The 20043-nt window shown below is 39.6% G+C and overlaps 1 protein-coding gene across 2 annotated transcripts in view; it reads left to right on the top strand.

Annotated features, from left to right (window-relative positions):
* The window catches only part of USP22 (ubiquitin specific peptidase 22), an 87230-nt gene that overhangs the window by 34567 nt on the left and 32620 nt on the right, over positions 1 to 20043 (top strand). Inside the window, exons 3-5 of one of the 2 annotated variants that reach the window (XM_048961986.1) lie at positions 5736 to 5849; positions 6386 to 6430; positions 10939 to 11040. In XM_048961986.1, the coding sequence (XP_048817943.1) occupies positions 5736 to 5849; positions 6386 to 6430; positions 10939 to 11040 (261 nt within the window). The remainder of the gene's footprint in view (positions 1 to 5735; positions 5850 to 6385; positions 6431 to 10938; positions 11041 to 20043) is intronic. The other variant, XM_048961987.1, reaches the window with a different exon arrangement.

The raw sequence follows: 20043 nt of genomic DNA, 5'->3' as shown, positions 1-20043 counted from the left end.
GTACTGTAAGTTCATAGTAGTACAAAAATAGTACAAAAAGGCATTCCAGTTGCATAGGGCTGTCCAAAAGTGCTCTGAATCAATTGCACATCATAGCAGAATCCCTAAGAATTTTTTCTGTTAACATTTTTGTTATAATGCAGACGATCTTATATTAGAATTCTTGTTACATTGAAGTGGATAGATATTTGCTTCTATCAGGACTACAACTGAATCAAATTTTGCTTGATTTACAGCATTTATCTTCAAGTGAAAGTACATTTTTGGTAGAATGATAAAGAGCAAAAAAGGCATTATTCCCTAGAAGGAATGTCCCTTTACTGTTTTGGCCAGAGTTTCATTTCACTTAATCCTAAGCGCTCACAGAAAAAACTGTTTTCATTTTCCATGAAGACAAAAGTGCTACAGAAGACCTGTAGTGCTGTGTAATCCTGTGCTTAAGAAACTGGCATATAAATTCACTATTTCTGAAGGAGATGTCTTAAGCAAATTTTAGAATGTAGATTCTATGGTGGTACAGACTGTAAAGACTGTAAATTAAGACTGTAAATTTAAGACTGTAAATTCCCTGAATGGTGCAGTACTGAAAGACAGACTGACTGTCTGCCTGGAGATACTCAGAAGCCATCTGGGTGTGGGTCTGGGCACTCTGCTCTGGATGGCCCTGATGGAACAGGACAAGGTAACCTCAGAAATCCCATTCAGCATCAGCTGTTCTATTAATTTTCTTCTTTGCAGCAGTTGTGGTGTTGATGGCTTAGAAAGAGTGAAGGTGGGAGCTGGGAGGTAACCTGGTTTAGAAATGCTGGAAACAGCAGTAGGTCAGTGTGCTCGTGCTCTAGGACAAAAAAAACCCAAAAACACCCCAAACCCAATGAAAAAACCTGTGTGATGCTTCTTACTGCTTTTTGTGAGATACAGTCTGAAAGAGGTTTTGAACTCAGTTACTGGGATTAGGTTGTTTGGGAATCTTTACCAATGCAGAAGTAGAAATTTGTCCAGTAAAACTCTTCCCTAGTAAAACTCTAAGGATTTTTGGTAGAATATACATATGGAAAAAAAAATATTTCCAGTTTAAGCCACACCTACTGTTTAGAAGATGTGTATACAGTTCTAAATTGAGACCATTATAAAGCATTTGCCTGTTTATCTGTGGCTACTGTGTAAACATCGTAGTATTTTTACTGTTAAGCCTACTATATTTAAGGAGAACTCTTTTGAAAGAGCCATTAATTGTACATGTAGTGAGCTGCTGTTTCAGCCATGTGTTTGGGCAGCCTAAATTCTTCCACGTTAACTTCCGTGCAAGGTAGAATTTGCTGAGATCTGCTATAGGGAAATGTCTCCCATTGCCTTGAATGGAAAAACAAAAGCTGGACAGAGGAGGGAGATGCTTTGAGAAGGATGTGCTCTCGCTTGAAGGCTGCTGTATTTATTTTAGTGGTGCTAGATAATTAAGAATGTATCAGAGAAGGTGCTTAGCAAAAGATGTACAGCCTTTGTGTTAAAAGCTGATTGTACAAGGCAAAACACAGTACAGTGTGATCCCGTTCCAAAGAACTGTTAGTTTGTGGTTAACTGTGAAGTACGTAGAGCACGAATGCATGTCATGTGAAGATAATACAGCTGCCTGCTTCATTTCTAGCTTTGGAGTTTCCTTTTTTATTTTTCTAATGTATGTTTTGGTGTTTAACTTCCAGCTGCATGTGAAATGAGCTGTAAAAATGCCTAATTCTGCTCGTACTTTCTGTTGCTTTCAGTGCTGCAGTTTTCATTGGAGAAAATAACAGCTAATAGGCAAAAACGGGTTAAGTGCTTAGAAATTTCAAAATGAACAGGAATTATTTTAAAACACTTGGTGACTTTTTGCTGAGCCAACATCAGTCTCCATGGAGACTAGCAGGAGTTGCACACTTAATCACAGTTCTAAGAAATATCATAGATTTCAGCTGCAGCAGCTGTCTGAGCACTGGAAGCAATGTTTTTGCAGCTAACTGCTCAGTGTTTCAGGAGCCTTCAGGATCATAGTCCAAAGTGTTCTTAAAATACATCCCTTGTTATCTCTGCTTCCCTGAGCAGTATGAATTAGGCACTCACATCCTGACTGTATAGCAGTACCTGTGCTCTTGCAGCTGCTTGCCTGTTCAGACCTTGTTATTAATACTGTACTTGTTTTAATACGTTCCTTGAATTGTGGGTGTGGGTGAAAGGTAGGCGAGGTAAGATCCTGCTGAATGTTTGGGTTCTTTTAACATTCTGCATTGCTCAGGCTTTGTTAGTTCAGTTAATACTTCTGCTATGTTAGGAGTAGTTAATGCAATTTCTTGCACAGAATATGCAGATGTGCTGGTTTGAGCTTGATAACATGCCACAACTATGTCACACAAACTCCTAAGAGAATTAATCTTGGTCTAGGTAATATACTAAAATAAAGGTATGAATTCAGTTTAGTAATTCCCAGAGCAGAATTCTGTGTTGCTGTGTGTTTTGCTGTCCTTCAATGAAATGGTTATTCCAAGGAGGATGATACCAAAGTGTGGATCACAGGTCACCTCCTGAAGGATATGTTGCAATGAAACATGCCATCTTCAGCCAAACAGCATTAGTTCTGTTCACCTGGGTCTTTCAAAAGCTGAACGTAAACACTCCTTGGTCAGTAGGATGTGCATGCATACCTGCTGTGTTACCTGCTTGCTTATGTATTGTTTTCTTGTTCCCACTATCTCTGGCCTCTTAACATTTTTCACAAGGACATCAGTGGATATGCTTGGCAAAGTAAAGCACTCGAGCTTGAAGCACTTTACATGGTTCCCAGATGGAGAGGATGAAGACCTTTTGCTGCCTAAATTTCAGCTTTCACCTCTGAGTGACAACTGAAACTCCTCATCACTTGTGCTGCCTGATAAAGTCGCTCTCATTCCTACGTTCTCCTCTCTGATTCTTCTTCAGACTGATGCCTTTATTTCTAAATGGCGATCTTTGACTTTCTCCTTACTATTTTTTGCTGCTGTTCAGAGTTTTGTGTAAGAAGGGATATGACAGAAATGACTCTGAAATTAAATAGCAGCCTGCTGTCAGTATAGAAGATATAGAAGCAAAGAAAAATGGTATATAATGGTATGGAGCCAGGAATGCAGAATAATACAATTCAGTAACATGACAAGATGATTCTTTTAAGCTTCTTCTGGTTCTTTCCTATGAAAGAAAGGAAGAAAGCATTTCTATTGGATGCATATCTTACTTTCACAGTGTCATCAGTTGTGTAATTATGTTAAGTTAAAACAGAATTAAAATACAGTGATAAGAGCTAATTAAATGCTTTGATTTTTGGGAGAAAATAAAATGATGTGAGGGTATCCTGAAACTCCTGAGTTGGTTCTTGTGATCAGAGAGGGGTGGTGGTAGTGCTAGGAAAGCAGACAGCTGGGGGTCAGGGAGGCAGCTGCCATGGAGGAGCCCAGTGAAGGGACATTCATGGTGAGGAATGTGGGGCACCATGGAGGGCTGGTGGTGGTCCAGTCAGAAACATTTAGGTGCTGGTTCCAGGCCAGTCGTTCCCAAACTTCTCGAGTTTGAGGCCTGTTTATGTTAATTCTGTGATCTCAAGCATTAATGCAAGTAATACAATTTGTTGTGTGTGTATTTGCAGACTTAACTGTTGGGATGTTTTTGACTGGGTTTTCTGGACAAAAAATCCAGTTTGAAAACTCAAGTTGTGCTAATTGGAAAAAATCAACTTAGAAACTTTACCAGGAGACTTTTTTTTCTCCGAGGATCCTGGAAACTGAGCAGCTGTCTTTTGTCTTTCATTAGAAATTCCTGCCCTTCCTCTGCATTGCAGTCAGGCTTGTAGAAGGTGCTTTCTATTGGTGCTTGAGGTAATTTGTCCAAAACCTATCGCAGTCTTTTTAATGACATAAAAAGTGTTGGCATATATACAGCTGTATTGTTCACATAAGTATGCTGAAGAGAGGACATTTTTCTCAAGGGTCCTTAATCAGGCAGTGGACAATTACAGCTTTTACTCAGCCAGTGTTTGTGTTAAACTTTCTGATTTACACCAGAAATTCACTCAGCTCTGAATAAGTGGCTTATGTGAGGTGATCTCTTGCTGGGTTTCATCTTGACATTTAGCACTCACGTGCATAAATCTACAAAGTTTGGAAAAATAAGAAAGCACGAAGTATGACTGCCCATTCTGATGGCAGATTGAATGTTTCAGTGCTCACAGAGTGCCCCATTTATCTAATATTCTGCTAGAATCTAATATTGCAGCCCTGCTTTTTTATTTAATTTCATTGGGTAAGTTTGCCTTCCAAAAAAAATAATAATAGTAATAATATGGAGGGCAATATTTGATTTTTTTTGTATGAAGACCAATACTTTGAAGCTTCAGATTCTTTGATAGCTGTGCTTGACTGATAGTACATTAGATAACGGATTAAATATTATGACTTTATAATACTGTGCAGCTTAATTGTGATTTTCTTTTTTCCCCTAACATGGCACAGTGTTTTGTTTCTGCTCTCCAGCACAACTGAGATCCTCCTTCACTTTTGTGATGTTCTGTTGAAGGAGTTCATTTGATCCTCCCAATAGCCAGGTGGAAATTGTGGTGCTTGATGTTACAGGAGGAGGTAATGCCAGCAGCCCTTCGCTTCTTCCACAAGCTGGGGTCCAAACAAAGCATAAGACTGAAATAATGAAACACACAGCGATGATTAGCTGTCATCTAATAGACGTTATGCAAACTTCTTTAAAGTTACTGTTCTCTTTGTTACTTGTTAGAAGTAACAAACAACTTGATGTGATCACTGAAAAGTTGATCGAGAAGGAGGAGGTTTCCTTTGTTTAAAACAGGGCTGTAATGAGATTATTTTCATAATATTATTCATCTAGGAATAAAAAGAATGTAGATATAAAATAAATGGAGCGTGCACTCTGAAGGGAATGCATTTTTCATCTGTCTGCTACATGGAGCTTGTAGGATTTTTTTTAACTTCAGTTGTGGCTTTTTTCTGTTCCAATGTACTGAAAAATCAGCAGTTTGCTATGATTAATTCACACTTTGCTCCTCCTTTGGTCTATCTTCAAGCAAAAGGTCATTTCCCAGTTAGCTGCTTTATTTTGTTTGTTGGCTTTCTTTTGTTTAGGGTTGTGAAAGGAAAATATTTGTAACATTGCTCAGTGTTCCGATGCCCATTTAAAAGGGAACACTTCAAACAAGGCAAATTGTGAGGCACCAGATCTGTGGGATAAACCAACTTGCTCAGGGATGAGTATCTTTCCTATTCAGTGTTGTCTCCTGTTTGAGTTTTCATTTGGGTTTTAAGTAGGTGCTTTCCAATGATCTCAGTGACTTTGAGTAGAAATTATGCATGTCTTAAGAGAAGACAACTGGAAGTAATGTATCAAGTCTTAAGATTATAAGATGGTATTAGTGTATAGCTGTCTGTGTGATTACGCCTTTCAGTTCCTTATGTTTGAAAGGTGTGTTGTGAGTTACAAACAATTCTGAGGCAAATGCTTTGTGTTGCTGTGCCAGATGCAATTGAATAACTCATAATTGGGAATGTTTCCCATTTCTTTTTCTTTTTCCACACAGATTCCAAGGTACAGATACTTTTCTCGTGGATTATGTGGAAGATGGTGCCTGACTTGAAAGCTTGCTCATAAAGCATGCATTAGTTTATGAACTCACGTTCTCTTCTCCCAACTTCCCTTCTGTTTTGCAGCCATAGACCTTTTGTATGGGGGTATATACTGCTTTATGTGTCAAGATTACATATACGACAAAGACATGGAACAAATTGCCAAAGAAGAACAACGAAAAGCTTGGAAATTACAAGGTTTGGTTTTCCTGCCTGAATTTCTTGTTTCTGTTTTTTATCATACCTGTCCCTCCCATTTTGTCAATGGCAAAACAAAGTAAGGGGAAGAAAGAGCTCTTTAGAAATAGCTGTGCAGGCTGTGGGAGACAGAGATTTAGCTAGTGCTTCCCAGGAGCTGCTATTAGTTTTTATCATGTGCGCCACACCTACTTGTAGCAAAATTATTTTTAATTACAAAAAAAAATAAATGCATATCTAACATGAATCCTGCAAAACTTGCATAGTGGCAGTCAGGTCTGTCCTAGGTAGCACATGTAACCATCTGCTCCTTTAGGCTGTTGTAGGTGTTACGGGCAAGAGGTCTGTTCCCCTCACATGAAATGCCACCTTTGTGTGTGATTCTTTTTTTTTTTAATAGAACGTGCCAGCTTACTTGCACTCCTGTGCTTTCACAGTACACGCACAGTATCTATGTAGAAATATTGACACACAAATATATGTACACACATTTGTTTTATTATTCAGTTTGCTTTCCCTAATTTTTTCTTTTTTAGCCTTCACCCCAACAGTGGTTTCTCACTACCAGTGTACAATGACAGGTAAGAGGCGTGGGCTGGCGACGCACTTCACTAACAAGCGTCCCTTTGCTGGTTATCCTGCCATTTTAGACATGAATCACAGTTGTGCCAGTTTTATCATGCAAATTGTTTTCCTCTTGTTTGGATATGTTCCAATGAGTGCATAATTACAGCAGGCTTAATTTCGTGTGCCCTTCCCTTGACAGAACTCCTCCAAAACGAATATTTTCTCCTGGTTTTTTTTTTTTTTTTTTTTTTTTTTTTTTGGAAGTGAAAGGAAGTAGCATTGATCTCAAACTGGGCAGTTTTAAAGCTTCAGTTGTAGTAGCTCGTCATCTTCCATTTCCAGTGGCCTCTAGGGGTGTGTTTTCTTAAAGTGGAGAAGTCTACCTTTAAAGACAGACAGCAACTGTCTAGTAAGGTCTCTTAGTGAATCCATGGCATCCTGTTTCAATGTGACAGCCGTAGTACGGGCTGATATGACTTCAAACCATTCTTAACCTCATTTCCAATTGTAAAAATAGCGACTAAAGTGGAATTAACTGGAGCTTTTCTGATGGCCTATCAAAAGTATAACTGCATTGACTTGGTTCTTATTGCAGATTGCATTCTTCTTTCTCTTAATGCCCCATTTTGAAGGTATGCAGGCATAGGAGGGGGGGACAGTGAGGTTGCCAGCGAGTTCTCAATACAGAATAAAATGCTGTAGCACAAAGCTCTTTTGAAAGAAAGACACAGTGGAGATGTGGTTTCAGACCTTGTGTTTAGGCTGTGTGCCTTTTCTGAAAGCTCCTTCAAACTTTACTAAGATGTGTTGTCTTGGGTCCCAAACTCACTGGCCGCAACAGGGTAACTCTTGCTTACAGTGCCTTCAAAGAAGGAGGCACCCAAGTTCCCGACTTCTGAATGTGTGCATTCAAAGAACATGTTCTTAACTGTGATGAATGCTGGTGCCTTTTGGACCAAGATGGAGCTGTTTTGTTCTCCAGTGCACTCCTGCCTGTGTTCTGAGGTAACATAGCCAGCTACTTAGTGGCTTGCTGTGTCCTCTTAGACTTCACAGGCTTGTGGTGAAGAGTGTGCATGTGTATACGTATATACACACTTACATATGGATGCATATTTACACCAGTACATACATTGCATCTTCTGTGCTAAGACAGCAAATCTGTAATGACCAGTGGAGATACAAAATGGAGAAGGCAGCAGTTTGCTTCACGTTGCTGGAGTGCTCGTCTTTCTTTAAAGCTGCGGCTTAGGAACTTTTGTATTATGGCTTTGCTTTGTGAAACTGTTTTTCAGCAATTTTATCTGAGGAATGAAAAAGAAGTGGGTTTGTGAGAAGTAGTAGAAAATTACGTCCACGTTTCTCCATTAATACAATCAATTTCCTCTCATCTGAAAAGCCATGAAGTGAGAGGGAACCCTCCTTCCTCTAGCCAGAGTGACAAGATCAGTATTACACTAATGTGCGTTTCCAAGCCTCTACTGAGAGTGCTTGAAGAGGGTTCAGGTAAACTTTACAGGATGTTCACATAACAACATGATGCCTGGAGAGGAAACTTTAAGAAAAACCCCAAATGTCATGAAATTCATTTCATACTCTTTGTAATGTTAACTCCTAGCTTGATGATTCCACGAGCATGACTGTAGTTCAGGGTTATACGATATAACACTGAACAAGTTGCAGCTCTTCCTTTTTTTTTGTTGTTGTTGTTGTTACTGAATATTCTTTAGTAACAAGGGAGGTGAGGATACATGGAGCCCTTCATTCTATTTAATGTCTGCATTTTTGGGTGGGAATGAAGCGGGATTTTCTGAAAGATAGGAAACCAAACCATCTATGCTAATACTACTTGCACAATTTGGGTTTCGTAAGTTGGGTCCCGTCATCACCATCATCTTCATTCATCCGTGTGTGATAAATCCTCTGAAAAATGAAAACTGGTGTATTCAGCTTAATAATATGAATTGTCAGCTGGAGGCTTCACATGCTGACTTGAATCTGGTCCTTTTGTAGCATCATTTACAAAAGAAAAGATGAACCTTCACTCCAGTAACACTGCTTTCCTTTAGTTGTAATCTATGCATGTTTTGCCAGTCTTTGCTTAAGGTAATTTATATTGGAGTTTTTGGCATGTTCATGGATCTCACTACAACTTTATTATTGGTGAATTTGGTAACTTTTAAACACAACCATCCATAGTGGATCTGGTTTTGTGCTTTTTGTTCCCCAAATTTTTGAGGATAACAGACTGTTCAGAAGCAGAACAATTTTTTTATTTTTAAGTTTCTGACTTGTGCTCTTTCTAATGAAAGGCTTCTGTAAGAAAGTGTTGTCTGTCTGTGCTGTGTTTCTCGTGGCATTAACTGTACATGGTTGCTGTGTTGATCTCATTTATTTTAACTGAATAGTGTCCTGTTTGTCCAGAATCCTGCCCAGCTTGTCGTGTTTAACTTTACTTGAAGAGCTGCTCTCATGAAATGCTTTGGTTGCCACTCTATAAGCATTTAAACCATATAATTATATATAAATAAATGAAAATACATTTGAGCAGTCTAACTGATATGTGAGACTATTGCATGCTTTAAGTGGAGCGCATGTGTGTTTCCAGGTGTTAATTTTATTTGTCTCAAAAAAACAACAATGACAACAACAACAAAAAAAACAACCCACAGGATTTCAACACATCTGAGAATTCTCTTTGTTTGCTTTAATTATTTTATGAGATCTCATTTGTGAGATTTCATCTTGTTATCAGGCTGCACCCATTTGGGGCATAATTAAACTGAACACAGGAATCAAACTTGTAGTTGGCGAGTGCCATGGCTGGTGCTCACAAGGTGTTGAAGATGAGGCTGAGATTTTAAACAGACCAGTTTATATAAATTCCTAGGGGAATATTACGGATGTGAACAGATTCCTGAAGGCGTCCAATATGAAACTTAGTGCAAGTCAATGTTCTGACATACATGAACTGCCCATACGTGCACCTCTGGAGTTGCTTCATTCAGCGTTTGCCTACTTGCACTGTGCAGTATATTCAGAGCACTTGACTGTTTGATCTCCTCTATCTGTTATGCAGTAATTAGTTCCTTTCCTGTTTTTCTGGGTGTGTACCTTGACGCTGAGCCTTGGATAAAGGAAAGGGACTGTATAACTCCACTATTTTTTCTTATGCTTCTTGCATGAGATGTTGTTGAATCAAATAAAATAAAGGGATGCATCGATGTAAATACGAATTTTCTTGTCCTCAGGAATCCAAAAATGAGACTTCTTATTGCTAGAACCTGGAGGGTCAGTAGTAACTATGAATTGAACAGTTTTGGGTGGGTAGGTTCTGAAAAGCATAGCTATTTCTGAAAATGAAGATCAAAGAGCTATTAAAATTTAATGTATATTATGCAGGAATGTGTAAGCCTCTAGCTACATTTTCTACTCTTCATATGTATGATTTATAATTTATTTTCTGTAGCACAGCACTACTTCTGCTCCATGCGTTCCATGAAAAATAACACTTAATTGACTTTAATCCTCAGTTTTAGAATAGATTGCTTGTCATCTTATTATTCTTTATTTTTAATGCCCAGATGCTTTTGTGACTCGCTATAACTGACCTTGCATAGTAATTTCTCTGTGCTACGTAAGGCACTGCAGTAGTTCTTAACTGCTCAGCACATGAGTCTTTTCCTGGTCTGTTTTTCTCATATCAGATTTACACTGAACACAACTGTGCTTACTTCAGATAAATGTGCTGCACTGCTTAACTGACTCATTTCTACTGCAGCTTCTTTTGAGCACTGTATCACAAACACAGCGTTGATGTGTAAAGAGAATGCTGGCAGATTACAGCTGCAGTTTACAGAAAGGGTAGTTGAGTGTTAGGAAAGTTTGGGTTGATTGGTTGTTGCTTTTAAACCTACCACAAATCAGATTTTTGGGTATTGTTATATATGTCAGTGAATCTCAAATACTGCTGATATCCAGTGCTGCATCAGAAGTCACGCTTAGTCACAGCACATCATCAGACAGGTACTAGGAGAATATGCTGTTCAGTGTATCTGAAGTGCTCATTTCTGCTGGTCACCTCTACTATAAAGATTAAGATTGTGTCTGTCCATTAAGTTGGCTGAGCTTTGATATATTTAATAACATGTCAGAGTTTGCTAATGAGATTTCTTGGCTAGCCATTATCTTCTTATAAAATCGTTGGTGTGCTGTCATAATCTGAGCACAAAGACAGTGATGGATTTTTTGAGTAACAGTGGCTTTACTCTTGTAAACTCTGGAGTGTTATTTTTATTTATTTTTTATTTTTTTAAACTGGAAGAATAGTTGTTGTCCAATAATGGAAAACTTCCTTGGAAGGTTGGTTGCAGTCCTTCTGAACTTTTTTTTATTATGAAATCAGTCTCTTGTACGTAGATTGATTAAAACTTCCACATACTGTCCATTAAGTTAAAACTTGAACGCAGTTTTTAATACTTTTACTAAACAACTTCCTGAAAATTTCTTTTCGTGTGCTTAGGCATTGGAGAGAAGTATTCAACATGGGAGCCAACCAAACGAGAGTTAGAATTGCTACGACACAACCCCAAGCGGAGAAAAATAACCACAAACTGCACCATAGGTAAGCTCTAGAAATCCCTTCTGAAGCTGATACTCAGCCACTTGAATTTGGAAAATTTTGCAATATTTTCCTGTAAACATTTTTACCCTGAGTTTATTACAGTGGGCTTTCATAAGTTATTTTGTGACTGATTATTTTATGCCACCTTTCTCTCATGTGGAAGGATATCTGCTCTGTCACTTCAGCTACTGATGATAGTTGGCAACAAAGCAAGTAACTTTTTCACAGTGTGCAGTTGAAGACTTGAACAGAGATTAATGATGTTATCTCAAGTCAGTCTTTATCAGATCCCATATAGGTGTGTGAAAAGAAATCCTCTAGTTCAGGTGTATCCTTAATTATAGGAGCATGTAAGTAAATCTCTTTTAACAGGTAGAAGAAGCAGAGTGACGTCTTCTTGCTTTGTGTTTTAAACTCTAAATGGGGTCTGATTTTTGTACTGACTCTGAAATGATGCATAATTTGTTCTCCCGCGTGTGTCAGATGGCAGTTTTCAAATGCATATCAGTGCTTAATGCTTAGAGCTCAGTAGTTTGGAGCAAAGAGCTCTGGAATGCCAGTGTACCTCCTTATGGCTGGAGAGTATTCGGGTAAGAGTGATGAAAATAAGTGCTTTCCAATTTATTTCCCAGTGTGTTTTGATTGGGCAAGTAGAGGAGTAGAATCGGCTTCTTGACAACTCATAGGTTATTGGGCATTTTCCTGTCCTGTTCAATGCACGTTAACATTTCAGAGGTGAAGGTACAGGTGTGAAATGGCGTAAAGGATTTTTCCTAATTTTTGAATTACTTATTTTTTAATCAGAATGGATCGCATTTCAGTGCATTTGCTGTTGTCACAATATGCCACATGTAATCAGTACGACTTTTATGCCATGAAACATAATTCAGAAAATCATAACCTAAAATACACTAATGCATTATACACTAAAATAAAAAGGAATGAGGAGAATTGTAAGCTGAAAATGTAGATAGCTTGTTAATTTTGAAGAGAAGACGTATGCATTTTAATAGCAGAGCAGGAAGGATATTTGAAGTTTCCAAAGTGCAGATGTTTTATCAAGCAGCTTGGGGAAAAAATAATGAGGCAGAGATTGCTTGTATCATGTTCACAGTAGGATTCTGTGTTCTGTGAAACTGCAGTGTATTTTGTAAAGACTGCCGAAAACTACTTAAATGATAGAATTGCACAGGACAAAAAAGAAAAAGTTGGCTTGATAGAATTCTGAAGGTGAGTGTGACCTTTCTGAGGAGTAGAAGCACATTTATGTGTTGTTTCCAGTTTGAAAGAATGCTTGCTCTTAAAGGACTTTACATTTTTCAGTGTGTTTAAAAAGGACACGTCTGGTTGCGTGAAATCTCATACAACACTGGGTGGGGGAGTGCTCATAAAACACAGGGGATGGGGATAAGGAAAATGACTGATCTCTTTACTTCTGCAGGCATGCTTTTAATAATTTCTCCTACTGAGCCCTGGAGCTGTCTATGTGCTGAGATTTAGAAAGAGAAAAAAATCAAAGCACCCAGGAGACATAATGCAGTTTTGGGCTACAGTTAAAAGCAAAAGACTAGCTTTCTTTCACGAAAATACATTGGAGGTTTAGCTGAAGGAAGAAAAGACCTGCCATTGTCCTTGAGCCTTTTCTCTCCATCTAACCTGCTACTAAATATATATCTGCTTCAGAGTATTTTCCCTTCACTTTCCTCACGTTGACTTGTCTGTTTGCGGTTTCAGATCAGTGAAGAGCCTATATGCAGGCTGAAATGCTGCAATTATCTGGACATGCCCATTTCTCTTTTTCTAATACTCAGTTCTTTTGACATCAAGTTTTATCAGTTCCATAGCAGATATTAGTGAATCCAGATAATCTTCTGAGGTAGGTAAGTGGTTCAGAGAATAGGCATCGTGTCCAATTATTGATTCTGAAAATGAGGATCATGTTAGTAGCCATCTGTGAGCATTGCACATCTGCTTACAAAAAAGTTAAAATATAACCAGCTACCTTTTACACATAAAATGCTTTCTACTAAATCATATTAAAAGGAAAATCGGGGTGTTTGCTTTATTTTTCTGTCCTAACCTCCAGAGGTGCACTGAGGGCGGTCAGGAGGCAGCACGTTTTAATGGCTCATTGATAACCTTCTGAGATGTTCTTTTGCTGATAGTAATTTCAGCATTTGTAGATGGCAAGTGTATTACTATAACAACTGAAGGAGGTGGGACTCCAAAACCCTGACAAAACATGACATAAACGGATGGATGTGCTTCTTTATGAAGATCTTGCATGGGATTTCTAGCTCTAATAATAACATTTATCAAAATCGATGTTATTCATATCTACAACACACTCAAGTGATAGAAAAATTGCAACAAAATATATTCTACTGCATGTTTACGTGACACTTGTGTGGGTGAATGTTCTGCTCTGTGGCATAACTCTTCTGGCACAAAGTAATTTCTTTAATTCTAGATTTCTAGCAGTCTCACAGTGCGTCTCAGTGTTTGTGTGTGCTGCTTTTCTGAGCTGGTGAACTCTGTACAGCTGCAGGATTCATCTTTCATTGGCATAATAAAATCTGTCTGAAGAATACTTGGTCATGAAATGAGTGTGTTATAATGGAGGATTGAACTGGTAATTCATTTAGAGGAAACTGTGAGCAAAAATGCTAGCTTTTGATTTTGGTTGAAATCTTGCAATGGAGTAAATTGCTCTTCAGATGAAAACTCACACCAAGCAGTGCTGTGCAGGCCACAGGAGCTGTACTGATTCCTTCATTTTGGAATCTAGATGAAGACCTGTTCCCTGTGTTGCATCTAAGCATTTCAGAAGTGACTTATTGGAATTTATTATTAAGCAAGTGGCAATGTTGAATGTCTGCATCCTGAAAGCCATGATGCAAAATCCTTACACAGGGGTAAATATTAACAATGCATGCATTGTGTTCTCTTGTCTTATTAGACTTGAAATGCAGAACTTCCATATTTAAAGATATTCAAGAAGAGTGTATGGTCTACTCGTACTATAAACGTATGATATGCTTTTTGGTAGCAGGATGAGCTCAAGACATTCTCACACCTTCTGGTGATCCATGTGTTGTAGCATGCTGCTTTTGTCCCTGTGCTGGCACAACCATTTTTGGGTGAAAAGATGGAATATTGTGAGGAATGCAGAGGGAGGGGGGGAAGGAGACATTTCTTAAAGGTATTGTGTGTTATTTCAGTAGCAATAATGTGTCATGGCCTAGACTAGTCTTCAGAAATACTCATCATGATTTTGGGATTGAAGTTGGTGTTTCTGGTGTCCTATAAACACCAAAACTTCTGTATGGAAAACAATATAAAACTTAGACTAATCAACCATTACATTAGTTTCTAGCAGCATAAAAGGAAGATAGGATTTTTCAGTCTCTTTTCTGTGAAGATGCTGCCTTCAATAAGTGAGGGCAATGATCAAGCTTGAGTTAACAAGCAAGTTCTTTATTATAGAATCAGAGTTGAAGTGAAAGTAATACAGCATCATTCAGGCACAACTTTTCAAAGCCATTCTTCCTCTGTTGTCATTTGTACCCCCAGAAGATGAGTTCTCCTGAGTACATGAAGTATGAGCTTGGGATCAGCTGGTCTCTCATTAGCATGTGAAGTGACTTTGTGGCTAAAAATTGGTACATTAACAATGGGAAGAATTACACTCCCAAGGCACATGGGTAATTAGCAGGAGCCACCTGGGATTAGAAGGCAGAGGGTACAGCCTTTACAGAAGAGTGAGCATATCCTTTTCAGAATGAATGGGAGACGTGGGGGAGATTGCAAAAACCAACAGCCACACTGTGGGAGCAGGTGGTGTCCTGCAGCTGCGCAGCACAGAGCATGGGATGTGACAGCAGCAGGATGGGAATAAATGCTGCAGCAGAGCTTCTGCCTGAAGGTAGCAAGGGAGGAGGAACAGGGGGACCTGGAGAATACTTCTGGTTCTCTAGAAGCACTTCGTGATCCTTCAGAGTTCTGTAAGTTCTTTGTGGACCGTTCATGGGCAGAAGCAGTGGTAACTGGGAGGTATTGCGCTTTGAAGCCTTTGGCTGAGTACTGGCTGCTGGTTTTATTCAGCGTGAAATTCTTAGCTCTGACTCATCTTTAACTAACTTACATTTAAGTGATTGCTTTGTAAGCAGTACTGGGTTTATATTTGAAATAAATATATCCACAAAAATTGCACCTCGAGTGGGATTTTAGGAAAAATGAGAGGTGACGGTGAATCTCTCAAGAATTCTGTAGCGTAAGTTGTGATTTACACAGTGGGTTGTAAAGATTTGTTTTCAGAACGTCTTGTGGGGCCTTTCAAAGTTTTGCCTGTTCAGCAAGATAAAATATAAGTATCTCTCTCCAAAAAAAAAAGTACCTTTTTTGTGTATTGAGAGTCATTTGACTGCATGTCACTTGATTTTCCAAAGCTAATGCCAGGTAGGAAGTCACAGCATCTTTGAGCAGATGCATTTCCTGTTCACGTTTTGTTGTCTTGTCACTGAAAAGCATTTTTTATGAAAGCATTGCTGAAGACTTTGGTCTTTTCCCTCCTCCTTCTCTCCAGGTTGATGCTGTCCTTTAAGCAAAAGAACCAGCTGTGTATGTCTCTGGCTAAGGGTGAAGATGTTACAGCTGAGGAAAACAGCTTTCCTCCATCAGGGGATCATCCGTTCCTTTTATTTCACCCTTGTGTATTCGTTCAGTCCCTTAATTCCAGCCATGTGATCCCACCCTCTCCTGGGCATTCACTCAGGCTGCTCAGTTCATTATCCTGGCAGACGGCATTGTGCTTTTTGTTGGCCATGCTTTGGCAAGAGCAGAGTTCTCCTGTGTTGCTGCACTCAGCAGCTTTCAGAGCTGCTGGCCCAAAGCAGGGATGCCTCAACCTGCGCAGGCAGCAGCCACGCAGCGTCCGAACTGTTCTTTCACTCACCTTCCAGGAAAACCAATGAAGACAAATGCACTTGGACTGGCACTTCAGTGGGCTTGAGCTTAGAGTAAACCAGGAAGTACATTTTAAACAGAACAAAAGCTTTGCAGGCTTTTTATTAGTCAGTATGAAGAGGACAGAGCAGTGTTTTTCAGAAGGTAGCACTAGTGGTACGCTGCTGTGGCCTCTACTGTTGCTTGTTCAGTTGTTTTCTGTTTTTATTTTTTCCAAAGTATTATGCCATTGTGTGCTCTTTTTAAACCAGCATTATAAGGCTGAAGTTTGTGTCTGTGTTGGCCTATGCCATTCACCATTCCTGCTGTAGTGTGTATGGATTGCTTCAAGGCTTATGGCTCTTCATTTTCAGCCTTTGTCTGCAGTCTTCCTCCCCAGGAGGAAAATAAAAAGACAACTTTGGAGGTAACTAATCTAAAATCTGGCCTGCTTTTTTCCTAAGGACTGGAGAGTAGGTAAAACTTGCAGGGCATGTTTTTCAGCTAGTAAAGATTAGAAAGGGCGGATACTGATTCTTTTTACAAAGCACATTTTGCCCCAAGGCTGTAGTCCTGCTTTCAGGTGAAGGATGCTGCAGCAAAGGGAAACACAAACTAGTTGACAGAACATCTTTTCTCCTAAGGAATGCCAGGCAGCTGTAATGGGAAGGGAAGGGAGATATTCAGCAAAACTGACTGGTTTGGGCCATTGCTAGGGTACCTCTATTTTTTCAGTTGATTTTTTTTTTTTTTTTTTTTTTTTTTTTTTGCAGCCAAGTATGGGTTGCTGAAGAAGCTAACAGATTTAACTAATGTATATGAGGAGCATTCTTACCAGCTCTTAAAAGTAAGATACTTTGGTTTTTGGGATATCTGCATACAGAAATCCTGTGTGTTTTCTTTCCAGTAAAGATTAACAGAATGTCAGATACAGTTCTGAGAAGTTACCTTGATGCTTGAGCCTGGTGATAGGTTGGCACTGAAACCAGCTTTAGCAGGGATGTGCTAAATGTGTGATGAGGAAAACCTTAGTCTCAGGGTTCTTGGTGAAGGTTTTAATTTGCCTGCCTTTATGTGGGAGTGGTTTAGTTTGCAGCAGAACAGCAAGCTGTGCATCTGCTGGCTGAGGAGTAGTGGTTTTTCATGCAGCTTTTAAAGAATTCTTGAAAATGTAAATGTTTTTGCTTCTTTTGTCCTTCTTGTAAAGCTTGTTTTGCATGTTTTGTTAGTAGGGGGATAAAATCAGTGAGACACTGAAGTGTAAGCACATGTGTAGCTGCTGCAATATGAAGTACTGCTGGTGAAGAAACGTTTGAAAAGCTGGAATGACAATTCCTGGGCATTTGCCTCCAGTTCAGCCCATGAAGACAGCAGTACCAAGTTAAACTGTGCATTAGGCAGGTTGGAATTGGGTTGAATTTTTCTGTTGTTCCTTCTTAGAAAACTGCAGTCTGTGTTACTTGCACAGAAAACATTTTGATTTTGGAACTGTAGGTGGCTCTTGGGGATTTGAGACAAAGAAAGCTCCACTGAGTTTACAGTATGAAGTTCCTTGGAAGATGGTTCTTGGTCCAGGACTTGGTTCACGTTCCAAACTTCTATCTCAAAGCTGATTCTCTTCCTCTGGGTGTTTGAAAGCGGACTCATAGTTGTTACAGATCCATACACATCACTTTTATTTCACAGACAGTATTGCAGTTTGACTTCCTAAAACTATTTTCTGCACCTCTTCAGATGCATCATCTTCATGTTTGGATCCAGGTACGTAGGAGCACGGAAATTCCCCCTCCTTTATGCCAGTCCAACTTCAGTGTGAAATATTTGCTGACTCAATTATTTGCTACCTCTCTTTGGTGGTACAGTAGTTAACTCTCTTCCATGCTGTGCTTTTTTCGCTGTGATTATGTAACCAGCACGCCATCAAAACACTGCAGACTTGTAACGTGAAAACTGCAGTGAATGTTAATCACTTGTCATTATCTACTGGAACTTTTTTTAATGGGAAGGGAGGCTTCTTACCAAGAAAACCCCAATTGTAGCATATAGCCCTCTGAACAACGTATCTTTCTTTATCTGAAGCTGATGGTGGGTGATCTTTTGATTGTTTAAAGTTAAAGGTTAGCAGGGCATTTCTTTCTAGTGTTGTTCAGTGGAAAATAAACTAAAATAATGGATGCTTTATAGGAAAACATGTTAAAAATGCTTGGCTTTCTGCGTCTGCCCTCCCTGTCCTCTAGCAGTCCAGAGGTCAGCAGATGCACCTCCTGTTTCCTTGAACACAGCCAGCATCAAGCAGTGATCCTCGTAAAAACAAAGCCTTCCTTGAAATGGAAGGTGAATTCTTGCTGTGGAGTGCTGTAGTCAGTGCAAAGGTAGTGCCATAATCTCTAAATCAAGAGCTGAATGAGGAAGTTCAGAATTAACCCACAGAGCTACACTGACTGCTGTGCCCGTCTTGTCATGGGCAGAGAAGTACCCTTAGCATGAGAGATGCTTGTTACTATTAAAAATAGATGGAAGAAACAAGCATACTTTTGGTTTGCTGCTGTATTTCCCTTGCTCGACTTCATGTCATTAGGGAGCAAGATGTTTTCACTGAGGCCAGCAGTCTCCAATCAGATTTGTTGATTTGTGGATCGCTTTTGGATTGTGTTTACTCTAACCTCCCATTCTGTTCTTTCGTATCTGCTCCCAGTGCTGGGTTTTGTGTGGACAGAAGGTAGATGCAGTATATACCAAAACGAGTACTGTGCATAAACAGCATGTGGCACGGTTTGTGTGCCGTGGATTGCTGGAATAGCTCTGCGCCAGTTCGACAATAATTTGTGCATATTGATATATCTGGGTGCATTAAACTTCATTGGCAGTTATCCTCCTCCTTCAGTTATTAATTTGTGAAATCTGTTTTGAGGAAGGGTAAAAACTTGTAGGCAGCATATGGTGTGATATTGGGGGGAAAGGACGGCTGCGGGTGTGAATTTGATTTTGTCAGTTTGGTGGGAGTACCTCTTGTTCTTTAAGGATGCCATCTGCACAGGATTCTCACTGCAAGTCTTACGCTTCTGTGCCGCTCATACAAGATCAAACTGAGCTTTGAGTTTCACTGTTTTGAGGAAGGGCAAAGCGAATATTTAATTCTGCACTACGTTTTGATGTATTTAATTTTGTTGATAGACTTTTTTTCTTTGCCATCATGTTGCCATATAGACCTTTCAGAAGATATGTTTACAACCTATCTGGCGTCTAAAGGCCAGTTGTCTTAAAGCTCTGGATCAGTCATTCAGTGTTCTGACAAGCACAGCTCTTCACTCTCTGCTGTTTTTATTTTTTTTTAGATGCTGAATGTCTCTTCTCTCTGAGCTTCCTCCAGTTAGCAGATAATCATTCTTCCCGTGCTCTGATTTGTGGGACATTTGTCTTAAACTTTGTGCTGCACGGTGTTTGAGATGGGACAAGCTCCTCCCTGAGTTTCATCATTGCTTTAGGGCTTCTCTGTGCCTTTATTCAGTTCATTCAAATTCATTTAGCTCTGTACAGCTCAGTGTGCAACGAGCACTGTGGTTGTAGGGGTCTGGTTTCACTGCTAAGTCAAGGTGTGTTATGCAGTGCATGTACCTGCATGGGGCGCATCATGTGGGCACAGATAGCCACTGCAGCTCTCGGTGGGACGGCATCTGCTGGGACTGCATCGTATTCCATTTTGTCCTCCTGCTGATTGACCTTTAGGTGTCGTGGGGCTCAGATAATCAGAGACACTGCTGACTATTAGAGCACTGTGTGATAATTTCTGGTGCCATGTTTGAAAGGCATTTTTCTGCTGTTGCATATTGTGACAGCTTGGGATCCAGATTACATGTGTTCATTCCTCAGTGTGCTTCGCTCCCTGCTAAGAGATCTCGGCAGAGATTGGATCAAGTCAAAGCCCTACAGACAAAATTACTTGGCATATCAAGACCCACTGAAGAAATTCAGGGAAGTTTAGTGCAAGTTCTGCTGCAGAATTTAATGTCTTCTCTGTTTTGCTCGTTTTGACTGGGGGAGTCAACTAGATGGAGATGA

This window comes from Lagopus muta, chromosome 15, assembly GCF_023343835.1.
Source record: "Lagopus muta isolate bLagMut1 chromosome 15, bLagMut1 primary, whole genome shotgun sequence".
In the NCBI taxonomy this organism is placed as follows: Eukaryota; Metazoa; Chordata; class Aves; order Galliformes; family Phasianidae; genus Lagopus; species Lagopus muta.
The sequence above is the reverse complement of the archived record's forward strand: the minus strand, read 5'-3'. Positions and strand labels throughout refer to the sequence as shown.